The sequence below is a fragment of the Cryptomeria japonica genome, chromosome 2 (assembly GCF_030272615.1).
Source record: "Cryptomeria japonica chromosome 2, Sugi_1.0, whole genome shotgun sequence".
Classification (NCBI taxonomy): Eukaryota; Viridiplantae; Streptophyta; class Pinopsida; order Cupressales; family Cupressaceae; genus Cryptomeria; species Cryptomeria japonica.
This window is the reverse complement of record NC_081406.1, coordinates 281,935,421-281,949,265: the sequence shown is the minus strand read 5'-3', so window position 1 is coordinate 281,949,265 and position 13,845 is coordinate 281,935,421. Positions and strand designations below refer to the sequence as shown.

The 13,845-nt window shown below is 32.6% G+C and overlaps 1 protein-coding gene across 1 annotated transcript in view; it reads right to left on the bottom strand.

Annotated features, from left to right (window-relative positions):
• The window catches only part of LOC131054456 (uncharacterized), a 49,450-nt gene extending 35,931 nt beyond the window's left edge, over positions 1–13,519 (bottom strand). Inside the window, exons 1-5 of the mRNA XM_057988972.2 lie at positions 12,704–13,519; positions 5,339–5,536; positions 4,778–5,050; positions 2,697–2,799; positions 1,946–2,064 (exon numbers count right to left, since the gene is read on the bottom strand). Coding sequence (XP_057844955.1) covers positions 1,946–2,064; positions 2,697–2,799; positions 4,778–5,050; positions 5,339–5,536; positions 12,704–13,033 — 1,023 coding nt within the window. The 5' untranslated portion in view covers positions 13,034–13,519. The remainder of the gene's footprint in view (positions 1–1,945; positions 2,065–2,696; positions 2,800–4,777; positions 5,051–5,338; positions 5,537–12,703) is intronic.
• Positions 13,520–13,845: the final 326 nt, after the last annotated feature.

The window sequence follows — 13,845 nt, the reverse complement described above, 5'->3', positions numbered from 1 at the left end:
AACAATTATAGATGTTATTTGTTTAGATTGTTAACACTTAACAGTAAAGCCAAAGGAAAAGACCAAACAATTTAAGTCATGCTAGTAGAGATAATTTAGTCATTTGCTAGCATAATATATTTTTGGCAATTGGGTGATTAGACATAACTACAGGGGCTTTTCCCCTTAATTTAAATAATATTATTAATTTTATTTTTATCAAAAAAATACCTGTTATAGAAAAATGTGTGCACAACTGTGAAAAGATATGTAGCTAATTTGCATCTTACTAGTAAATAATTACATTCAAAATTCTATAATTGAGTAGTTGATGGTTTTGATATCTGACTCTCATCTCTGACACCACATAATTATGACTATACTGGTAATTAGCACTCCTATCCAAAGAAATGTTAATCGTTTGGGGAATTAATCGGCAAAACAAGACTATAAGACTTTTTGAAAAAATCGGGAAAAAATCGTATTTACAAAAAAACGTAAAAAATTGCAGAAAAACAATCAAAAACTACTTTTTTTAATATTTAAGGGCATTTCCATAGCATAGAGATATTGTAGGCAAATAAAATAGACACTTCAACACATGAATTGTAGAAAATAGATTAAATTCTGCAGGGGTAACAATTCGGAAAAAAAAAATCAGATTAAATTCGCCTTGTATAATTTTATCTGTCTTTAAATATAAGTAATATATCCAGTAAATTATCAAAATAGTTTAACACTGCTAAATAGATTTGAAATTTAACATAGATGTTTATAAAATATAATTTAATTTTTTTAATTTATGAAATGATAATAAAAAGTTATTACAATAAAATAGTAAAATAAAATTGCAATTTAATAATGGCCATTTTAAATCTGTTATTAAATAATAAAAATGCATCATATAACGTTTTATAATTATTTGATATAACATATTTGTTTATAAAATTTAATTTAATTTTATATAACAGTTTTTCCCGATAATAATATAAAGCTAACTAAATATGACATTATAAAATTTATATAATTATATTATTATAAATTTAGTATATTAATATTTTAATATATTTGATTTATAGTTTATAAATTTTATAAAAAAGTGTAGTAATAAATATCGATTATAAACTATATCAAATTCTTAAAAACTTAAGACCTAAAACAACCAAATAAATATACGGCAGAGAAGGAAAGAATCGTGTCTGGACATGGCGGGGCAGGAGTCGAGAGCGATATGTTAATTGCAGAATCGCCTTTTTAGGACATGGCCGCAACGGCAGCAGAGAATGATATGAAAGCTGCAGTCTGTAGAGTCGCTTCTCCACGAAATGAACTCGCCTCACCAGGAAAAACAAATGACGGTTTTTTCTGTACAATTAAACTTGGTCTCCTATTCACTTCCCTTCGACTTCAACTTCGCCTCTATCGTGCGAATTCGAGTTGAGTGAGTAAGCTAAAAATTAGATGGCTATTTATCGATTTTTCTGGACATTTTAGGGTTTTTGCAGCAGTTTTTTTTAACGGGCTTTTGAACAGCGCGATTAATCGCGTTTTTTGTCCGATTAAAACCAAAAAAAACAGTTGAAAGTCGGCAAAAAACAGTCGACGATTTTCCCGATTTTTGGGGGGAATTAATCGGTAGCACTGCCAATTGCCGAATAATCGGGAATAATAGGGATTTTTTCCCGATATTGTTTCTTTGCTCCTATCATCACAAATGTGTAAGAATCATTAACTCTATAACTGATCAAGTGTGTCTGAAGAATATATTTTGTCACATTTCATTTTTCAAAAAATGCAAAACACAGTGAATATACTTATAAAAAACAAGGAGATGTGAATGCACAAGAGATGCACAGAAACTCAGAATGCTGTGGCCAAAATAGAGAAAAAAAAATATTATCTGTAGGCATAAATTTTATTTTTAGGATGCACGAAAATAAAATATCATATAAAAATGATAGCATACTTCAACTCGTAGATCATCCACAGAAGTAGCCGAAAAAGTAGGCACAAGATCAGAACCATTGATGATAGCTGTGATAAACTGTGTGCCTGATTCTGCCAACTCCCAAGTCATACAGGCAGCTGCATTAACCCAATTTAATGTAATGAGTTGGAAAGAAATAAATAGAATATTAAAAATAAAGAGGCAAAAAACTCCAATTTTCAATAGACAGCCTGTTTTATGCCAATATAAAATTCATGGAATATCATGTATAAGCATGTTATATGTTATGAATGTTAACCAGATGTAACATGTTTAAAACCAAGATGCAAATGGAAAAACCACTTCGAGAGGTCTTTCACTCTTTTGTCATTGCTCAAAATGTTTGGACATGCAGTACAGCTAAAATAAAATATTGACAACAGCATAAATGTCATACTGATTGAACAGTGAACACAAAAGATGTCTCTGGAGATATCAAATCGATCAAATGATTCCTGAGAATTTGGATTATCACTTTAAGTTATACAAGACTTCCGGCCCATTACCAGCGAAGAAATCAACCACTTAAAATGTATCATAGAATACAATACAAGTTAGATTTCCCTAACTCTAGAAATAATATTCACATGCTACTATTACTAGGCAATTGCTTGTTCTATAGCCTTGTTCGCTATTGCATTTTATCTTTGTGGCACTTTACTACTGGATTTCATACCAAGCTTTCCATCTGAATCAAGTCAACCAAACAAGGGTAGTGAATCCAATATACCTGGAGCAAATGTAATACAATGAGTAGAAGAAAACTCTTTATGTTCCCTTAGTATATATGTCAAAAGAGCTGCAGTGCCTCCACCCAAGGAGTGTCCAACTACCTGTTATTTTCATGCAAGCATGTCAAAATCCACTTTACTGATAATAATCAAAAAAGTTCCCAGCTGTAAAAGAGAGTTCACAAGTAGAAAATCACAGAGTATTCAGTACCCCTATTTTGCAAACCTTCCTTGCAGAATGTCTTGGTCAACATAAAAAAAAATGGTTGAAATGTTTAATTTAAGAAAAGAAATAAATGAATGGGAAAATATATGCTATAAGTTCATAGGGGCAGTACAAGTTTTTCAAAAATTTAGAATAAAATGTGCTTCCAAATTCCAGCATATTAAAGAATTGAAAATATGGTACTTCAGCAGCCAGAGAATATTAAAGAATTAAATAATACATAAAAGAAACAACAAAACAATGCAAGTCAGAAACCTTCATAAAGGCTATACTTTAAAAACAAAGGCCATATAGCCAATGAAAGTAAAGATCAAACAACTTGATGTATCATGTTATATGGTATTATGGAATACAAAATACGCAGTATTTTCTGGAAGCAGATATTTATTCCCGAAAGCACATGACCTATATATATCTATTTGTCACAATTCCACTTAAAAATTGTCACGCATGGCACCAAGAAGAAGGCTTGTACAATGTTATTACTTATTAGCAAAACCAACCACGATAAAAAAATTTATATTACAGCAGTTACCTTTTGCATCAGGTAATAAAAAACACTCAGTTAAAATAACATGAAGCGCACTCTCAGCCTGAATAAAATAATGCCAAGTCAAATCAACACTTCATCCATCAAAACAACAATTCAATTTCAAGTGAAATGCATCAAACTGCTTCAAGATTTTAATTTTGAGATTGGACTTCTATTTTATTCCCTTTTGGAAGTTGAATCATTCCTGTAAAGACAACAAACAATAATGAGCCCTTTAGTAGCACATTAAAGTATTTACTCATACTAGTGAAAAGCCCCAAATACATTTAGATAATTTATCATCTAATAAAACCAAAGAATTGTGGGAGGTGACAAATAAGCATGACATAATTTTGAAGACACTACAGTGTAGCATACCTATATTGTAGGAATTTTACAGTTTGCTGATTGCTTTGTGAATTAGTGCAGTAATTTCAGTTAGTAGATATAATCCCTTTGGTATATCTTGGCTAAATATCAGCCTAAACATACAGTTAGTTAATAGGGAACTCATTAAAATGAAGACATTTCAAATTACACTAGGAAACTCGTACTGTGCTATAGAAAACCTATTTGTCATTTGATATAATCTTTCTCCATGATGCCAAATTGACAGACATGCATAATATTGTCTTGATGAGTAGAGAGAAAGTGGCTCAGAAAAACTGTAAAGAGAACTTTGAACTTTTCAAATGATGCAAGCACAATTATGCAAAAGATAGGAACCATAATAATTCAATATTCCAAATCCCATTTACAAACATTACAATAAATCAATATAAAACAGTTTACAACACTCAAAAAAATTCTGAACTGCACTTTAGCACCCCAAGCACTCATTTTATTACTGAATTAGTCAAGAGATAGACAAGGACATTAACGATTAAATTAGAAATTATATAAGATGAAAAAAATCTGAGTCACTGTCAAGTATAACTCCTATGACTTTCCTGTCAATAGTTCATATAACAAAAACATGACACCTCCCACCTGAAAATTAAAAATAGCAATCTTTCAAAAGCATGAAAAGACCATAAAAATAGCAATCTTTCACGAGTGACAAATAAAATGTGTTTAACTTATTTTTTTCAGTGACAGATGCAAAGTTGTAAACAAGGCCATAAACGACAAATGCAATACACTTAAACTTTTTAGAATCGGGAATTCATATTCATAAACTGGAGAATATTGTCATTGTTAAGTTTTTAAAATGGGAGGATGAAGAAGACAATGACAATGAACTTAACCTGCTCCATGGAAAAAAATCTGCAAATGCAACAAAACTTAAGAAAAGAAATGAAAGATAATGGAAGCTTATTTACCTTTATGCTGTAGTCAGGATGCTTCTCCAAAGCCTTAATCAGGCAAGGGACTGCAAGCTGTGATATCCAACGAGCAGCAGCAACCATCCCACAGTGTGCATAACCTAGCACTAAATTGCTTACACCGCCTTCACCAAGAACAGTGTGATGAAATGGTACAACAGCTCCAGTAACTGCTGTCAATGTATCTTTAATGCTATGAGTCCCTCTAATCAATAGAAGGAAAGAATGTGATTTATCATCAACTAGAATAGTAAACGCAGGCTTCAAAAGCTGCATATCACAAACAAGAAATTAATGCAGTTAGTAATGCCATTTACTTCCAGACAAGGATTTGATAATGCTGCTGACATATGCTTTATGTAAATGTATCTCAATATCTATTGATTCTATTCCATTCTTATATTTATATCATAAATTTGGATGTTTAACATTTCTAATATTTCCAAGACAATGATTCATTGGTTCTCCTATATGGAAATCTTATAAAAATATATCGAAAATTGATTCCATCACAATAGGAAGCAACTTCCTAACAGATTTCCATTTCCAGCATCTTACCCCTGCCTTAGGCTCTTGAAGAAGTACATACTCTTTGGAATAACCAGTTGCCTCCAAAAATAGATGGAATGGCTTCTTAGAAAAATGAATACACATAGTCAACAAGTTCAGGAGATCCTTTAATTCAGCAACAATACTGGGTCCTGTTAGCTGTTTACTGTCACTTCCCGCATAGACACTTGCAACATGTAGATGTCCCTGTAATCTTACAGTCACCATGTAAGATATATAATTTGAAGATTTTTACCAGCCAAGCTCTAACAAATTCAGAAGAAGTAAATGACATTCATTCAGCTTGTGCATCTATATATGCATGGTAATCTCAAAAATGCCTATAGTCTGCTCACATCAGCAATAACTTTACTGATTTCATTGTCAACAGCCAATGAACTGAATGAAGTGACATGCCCTAAATTTTCAATTTGTGTTAGTGAAAGAGAGTGTACTCATTTTTTGCATTATTCACATATCTATAACTGACAAATAAAATCACAAACATGGTACAAATAAACTGCAGATGTTGCAAATATCATTCAATAGAGATAAAAAATACATAGAAGCAACAGCTCGCAATCAGGTTCGAGATTAGTTCTAACGCATATAAATCCAGATGTCATATGTGCCAATACATAGCACTCCCAATATCTGTAAGCATGCCTTGCTGAAAAAATGGATGAGTTGAGTACAAAATCATAGAAAGTGGTAGCTACTTGCACACATAAAACCCAGGTTTTCATGGACGACAGACTTTTATGTTTAAATTTAAGAAATAATACAACATCATTGTCAAAGTTATTTATGCTTTATATTTGGTAATCCTTGGTTCTCGCCAGCCTGCTTACTAGTGCCTAGTGGTAAGAAATTTTGAAGTTTTCCTTCAATGGCAAGCCAAGGGTTTGCAAGATTATTCACAAATAAAAGATGCAAATTAACACAAAGAGTCATGTTGTTAGATGAAAATTTGCAATTGACAAATCCTGACCTTGTTTCTCGCATTCAAGTTCACTGGCCCGCAAAGTTCCAAAAATAGAACATTCACCAACTTTTATATAAAATTTCACTAATGCAAATAGATTTTCTAAACTTTCAAATTGAATATATTTTTCAGTTTCCCCATGTATTAGCATTTAACACATAAATTCCTTATTTTCTGAGATCGTGAAATTAAAAATTCACCAAATATGCTATTTGTTAAGAGTTACCATCCCTTCCAATTTTCTCTATTTTTTAGCCAGTAAAATTTTCAAAAGTACAACATTAACCATATATTTTACATAAAATGAGGCTAAGATAATTAGAAATTATACAATTTTTGCCCTATATATTATCCTAATCAAAAACTTCTAAACTCCTTATTTTTTTCCAAATTGGAAATCCTCATTTTCTATTATCGAAAAAAAACAACAACAATGTCGTAATTTTAAGAAAGTTTACATCCCTTACAATTTTCTATGTTTAAGTTCCTATGTTCATGATCTAATGATGTTCACTTTGATTTCAATATGCCTTACAGTTTTCTATGTTTAAGTTCCTATGTTCATGATCTAATGATGTTCACTTTGATTTCAACATCCCTTAGAATTTTCTATGTTTAAGTTCCTATGTTCATGATCTAATGATAATCATTTTGATTTCAATAAAACTAAATATGTCATAACAACAGCAATTCTTCCCTAGAAGATTTTTACTTTCATGTTAAAATTTTGAATCAGTAAAACTTATCTTTTAGGGTAAATTCCTACCGATTAATACAAATGGACATAAAATAACCTCCAACTAACAACCTGTTATTTTGGAAATCATTTTACAACAAAGAGCCTTGGCTAGTTATACTTTCCAGCTTTAATACAGATTCTATCTATATTAGATATTAGAGCAAATGCTCCCTCGTTCACCTTTCATCACGGTGCTTTGAAAAGCTAAACGTTATGTTAGTTAATTCAAATGCAAAACTGTAAATACAGCAGAAAAGTTTATAAATGTGTTTATTTTATGACTGGCTAATTCTCTGCATAAACTTTAAAAACAAGATTTGCAATTTATCAAAAATGTATAAGATGTTAAAAAAAAATAGTAAATTTTTCAAAACTTTGATTTCCTTTTTTGTGATCTAATGATGTTCACTTTGATTTCAATAAAATTACGGGTCATAACAACAGCAATTCTTCCCTACATGATTTCTGCTTCCATGTTAAAACCTTGAATCTGTAAAACCAATCTTTTAGGGCAAATTCCTATTAACACGTGCATATGGATGTAAATAATATATCCGTCCTCAATTGGGCTGGATTGCTGCTTTTATCCTTTTTCAGAGGCATTATGAAACTTTAGGTATACATGGCAGTTGCCTCTATTATATATTTTTCTAAGATAGGCATAATGCTCCATCCTTTACATGGATTTATCCAAGATAGGTTTAGATTGTAAAATATTAATGTAAGATAGATTTACGTTGTAAAATATTAATTTGTAATGTCCTTAAATTGGGATGTACCTGTTTTTAATCAAAATAAACAATTTGCACAATATAATTTACTTATCATTAGCATTCTTAAGTTAATTCATTAAAGTTAGGGAGTTTGAGATTTAATGAACAATCAACATCATATGAAATGTAATGTCCCCCAATCAACATCATATGAAATGTAATGTCCCCTTTTGGGAGGACACTAAATCTTGCCCACTATACTTGCAAAATTATTGGAGGTGATGTATTTTCAGTCTGTTGTGGTAATTTGGACAGATTCAATTCAATGTTGTTTCTCTCTTTAAAAGCTGAATGCTGCCCTCTTGGATGAGTGCTATTGCTGAATGGTTGATCTGTATTTGATTGCTGAAGATTCTTTGCTTTCTTCGGAGAAATGATGTTAATTGTATTGATTTTCTCCATTGATTGATAAGTCCCCTTCAATGCATTGAATGAATTCTCCTTTATACTTTATTGGTGGAAGGGATCACTACCTTTCATAAGAATTGAGTCACCACTTTCCCTTGCTGCCCTTGAGAATAATATATTATTTCCCAAATTGATCTCCCCTTTTTTTCTCCTCCTCAAAGTTCTCCCCTTTATATGCTCCAATGTGAGGGAGAGTCACACCTCTTCATGATGGTCACAACCTTTCACAATTACCACCCTTTCAAAAGGGTCACAAGACTCACAACCCTTCATCATTGCTGCCCCTTTGAAAGAGTCACTTCCTTATCTTCTTCCCATTAATGCTTCCTTAATTCCTTTGCTCCCCTCTTTCTTCCTTATCCCTTTTCTCCCCAAATGAAGTTCTCTTCTCTCCCTTTTATATCTCATGTTTGAGGGAGTCACAACTTTTCATTTGATGCCTTTTGACAATTCATTAAACCTAATTATATTAATTTTTATTTTTATTCTTTTATATTATAATTTATTATTATTATTTATTAATAAATCCTATTTCAGCAAGGGGATATTACATGAAATGATAAATATATTTGCCATTAAAACCTAAACCCTAACCATAATCAACCATAGTAGAATTGGCAAGGAAAACCTCGAAAGGAGGTCTGGAGACTGTTCAGCCCAATAAGCCCAAGAGTCCGGTGCATCCAATTATAACAGCCTGCCCGTTGGCCCACAAGTGGCAGGAACATCCCACTAATACAGTTCCATCACTTCGGGTGGCCTACTTAATTCGAGAGAACCAGTCTACTGCCTCCCCCTAACTTATTTCCTTCCATTCCACATATGATTGCTAGTGGGAATGAAGGAATAGACAACTTTTATTAATCTAAAGAACATAATAGATTGAGAAGGCTTATTAATATGATAGACAAGACATATTGAAGAATATAGGTGTCTAAACATATTTCATAGGCTTATGCATACATCAAGCATATTTATATTCATCATGCATACCAGCCTAAATTAGACTTCTGCTTTAATTGCTGTTTGTATATAACTGATCTGCTTTTCCTTTTTATCTTCTTTGATTGTCTTGTCTTATGTTCTCCTTTGAGTAGCGATCTACAAGTTATACCTCTCAATCGTGCTGGGAGGGTTATGTCTTTTCATGACCATGTCCCTTCCAAAGGTGGCGTCTCATTGCAATCAATTTAGTAAATCTCTGCCTTAAACATCTGCCTCTTCATCTTGTGATCCTCCTCTCTTGGAGGATTTAATGAATTGTTTGAGCTTCTAACTAACTGTTCAATAGAAAATTGGTGCAACTTTCAATCTTACTAATTTAAATTTCTCTTTTGCTGTTTGGGTTTGATCTAGGAATCAAGAAAATTGTGAAGTCTTTGAAAATACAATTTTCTTTTATTAAGATGCAAGCATTTTGTTGTCATGGCGGGGGCATGACATACTTAAGGTATAGATCTTAGTGATAAAAATATATTGGCTAATATAGTTTATATATTGGCTACTATAGTTTTCATTTATTATTGTTTAAAAAAATTATATTTTGGCTCTATTTTAGTTTTTCCTTACACAGTCACACCATGACAGTCCTTGACCTGCTGCCACTGCTTTTTTTTCTTACCACTAGGACAGGTTATCTCATTATTGCCCATAAAACCTAATTTTGACAGACTCGTTTAAATTAGTATTTTTTACAAGAGAGGGTACGTAAACCAGGAAGGCTTATTATTGCTGAAAAAATAAGTATATCTATTTCTTAGAAATTGAACAAACATCATTAGAGCACAAAAATAAGAAATCACAGTGGATCATGTAAAGCTCAATTCTGAGATGTCTGTTAAGGTTTTGTTTATCTAATTATTGAGTTATACGAAAATGGTTTTGCTTCCATCATCAAAAAAGTTTTGAAGAATTTTCTAATTTTTTTTAACATTCTACATAAGTTTGAAAAATTGGAAATCTAGGTTTAAAAGTTTATGCCAAAAGTTAGCCATTTGTTAACTATAGCACAATTAGAAATTTTGGTGCTGTCTTTACAGTCTTTTCATTTGAATTAAATAGCAGAATCCTAAGCTTTTTGAAGCTCCCTGATGAATGCTGAATGAGTGGCATTTATTCTAATATCTAATATAGATAGGCTCTGCATTAAGGCTGGAAATTATAACTAGTCAGGGCCCTTTGCTGTAAAATGAATAACAAAACAGTATTATGTTAGTTATAGGTTATATTTAAATCCATATGTGTGAATCTGTAAGAACTTGCCCTATAATATAGGTTTTCCAGATTCAAAACTTTAACAGGAAAGGAGAAAAATTCTAGGGAAGAATTTTCTGTTTTACTTTTTATGGGTTTGTTTAATTTTATTGATATCAACATGAACATCATTGGATCACAAACATAGGAAATCAAAGTTTTGAAGAATTTACTAATTTTCTTTTACATTTTATACAATGTTGAAAAATTGCAACAAATTGCAAATCTAGTTTTCAAAGTTTGTGAAAATAACTAGCCAATTGTAAAATATAGCACAATTCATAGTTCCATGTAGTTTCCTGACAGGGAGGTGTGGTGATGGACTTCAGGGACGGTGGTGAGGTGGCAGAAGTGTAATGTCCCCTACTAGGAGGCTGCCAATTCCTAAAGAGCAAAATACATTACTACTTACTATGCTACATTACTTACATATTTAATAACTATGGTTGCTCATAGTACAACTGATATTGTCCTTATTTAAGCTCTAATCTTAGTCCCTTCTAATTCTCAACCTTGGATGGGGATTTACTTGTCTAGGGCGTGATGATACCACCTCCATAATGCAGCCCAGATATCAGGAACATCATTCCATTCACCCTTAGGGCTCATAATGCAGCCCAGATTTCAGGATCATCAGTCCATTCACCCTTGGGGCTCATCTATTTGGGGTGGGTTTACTCCGCCTCTCACTAACAACACCACGCCTCTCCTTATTGGGGGAAGAACTAGAATTGATTAAGTACTTATACAGTGGATATATTGATACCTCATTGTACTATGAGTATATATATTCACATAAAAGAAATTAAACATAAATGTGACTGATTCCTATTACAGTATTACTGTCACATATGAAACTATGAAATGTAAAGTCAGATGAAACATATTGCATCATAGCTACGTGTCAGCTTGTGTCTTAATTAGATTTATTGTTAATATTATTATAAGAGAATAATAATATGATAACTGATATACAGCCTTATATCTGACTTTTGCAGATATGGAACTTTTGCAGATCTGGAATTTTTTCAGACAGCATTTCAGTAGGAATGCATGCCAAATTTGCAGGCAGGATAGATAATGGCATTGCTATTTTTTCACCAAATTATCGGACAAGTGACAACAGTACCCGATGATCAACAGATAAAATCAACCTATATGAATATAATATCCAACTGATGTAAAATTCAGTATGCAGATGGAGTTGTTTACCATTGTTTGTATCTCTGAATTTGCAAATTGGTAATTATTTTGATTCGAAGTCCATCCAAATTTGTATGACACTGCCTTATTGATAAAATCGCTTTCTTCACATGTATCTGTATCTTATGAGATTTAGAGACAAGATGCTTTCATATTATGAATTTGACAACCATAACATTCTATAACCCTTTCACTTGTAACAATGACATTGTAAGGCATTTTCCTCTATCAAGTAATGACCACTGTATCAAACGCTATTATGACTTGAATTTGTAAATCATTTGGCAATGCAAGTAAGTTTAAAGTATCAATATGTAGTAGTTGGTAACATATGAACTTATTAATCAGACACAATGAGAATAACTCATGAACATCTCACAATATTTCTCAGCATCTTTTACATATATTTTATATGTGTGCTAGTTTATATATACAGATAAAAACAAACCAGGAAAATTGGATTATAGATTAAACTTGCATTTGAAAAATCCTTGCTTGTTTTCTCAGAACTAACAAAGGCAAATGGTATGCTATATAATTCATAAACAACCTATAGAAGATGTAAACAAAACAGGAAAATCATGTGATAGATCAAAATTTGCATTTGACAAATCCGTGCATAGCTTTTCAGAAGAAGGCGAGCCAGATGATTTCTTAAAATATATCATAAATATAAGATGCTAAGAAGTACGAGAATCAAAAGTTCACATTTGACAAAATCCTTTCATGATTTTTCGAGACAAACGGAAGATGCAACAAATCCAGGATAATCACATAATTAGATCAAAATTTACATTTGACTAAATCCTGCCTGGTTTCTCAGAACTAGATGAGCAAAAGGTTTCGCTAGACGATTCGTTAATGGAAGATGTAACTCAACCAGAAAATAACATAATCAGGTCAAAATTTGCATTTCACAAATCCTCACCACGTTTGTAAGACTTGAACCCTCGATGACCCGTCCAAATTTAGCAAGATATGCATAAAATTAAATATAAAGTAAAGAAAAGTACCTGTCTTCTTAAAAGAAAATTTATGCCGAACGCAAGGTCTCCGATGGGCCATTTCCCCAGCGTCTCAGAATAAGTAAACCTCAAAGTCTCTGACAGCGTAGAGAGAGTCTCGAACCACGTGGCAGGGGCCTGTGCGGGCCTCACTATAAGTCTTTTCCTCGCCGCGCGCTTCGACCTTGAAACCTTCCGCATCCCGCCATTATTCTCATCCTCAATCTCATTCTCCTCAGAATTATCGTCTTCATTTTCAGCTGCAGATGATCTGCGGTTCAGAGTGTAATACAAAAGCGCCGCTGCTCCCGCCGCCGTAGCCATTGTTGCCGTGGCCATAATTTCTCTTCCTATTGTTATCTTTGGCGCACCGACATAAACAACACCGCCCCGAAGACACGCGCATATGGAAAAAAAAACCAAAAACACTTTTCTTCTGCAGAAATTAGGGCATAACTACACTCAAATTAAAAAATTCAGGGCCTTCTATAAAACAATTCAGGCGCCTCCTCTGAAATAATGTAAGCGCCGCCTTGTTCAAAAGATTGTAATTTGCATTGCGGCGACTGGAATTGTTCAAAAAAATGAAAGAATATATCAAAAGGCCCAGGTTCGAGTGGCAGGAGATGCGTAAATCGATTGAAGTACCCGAAAATTCAAGCGTATAAGTAGCCTGTGCATGTGAAGGCGACTGAGTGGCAAACTCGTGATCTCGACTAGTTTATTTTGTCCGTGCCGATAGCAAATCGCATCAGAAATAAGGAAAAAATATTTCCTTTTAAAAGCTAGAAGGGGACACAAGGGAAACAAATGATCTCTTTCTATCAATAATAAAATTCTTGGACTGTATTATTAATAACCCTCTTACGTTTTTTAATCGAATTACTTGTATTTGGAGATAAAACACAAGCGAAGGCAAATATGCTGGGAAGGTCCTATGGATGGTGCCTTCCTTGGCCCCCACCCATAAAAAAGAAATGGACCCCATTAAAATTCTTATGAATGAAAAGAAATTAGATGGTATAGATGTTTAATTTTTCAGTCTATAGGATATTATTATTAGGTCAATTCTTATCATAATTTAAGAAATTTTGTCTCAAAATACAATTTTTAAAAAGAAATTGTTATTGTTATGTTGATGTGTTTATTTA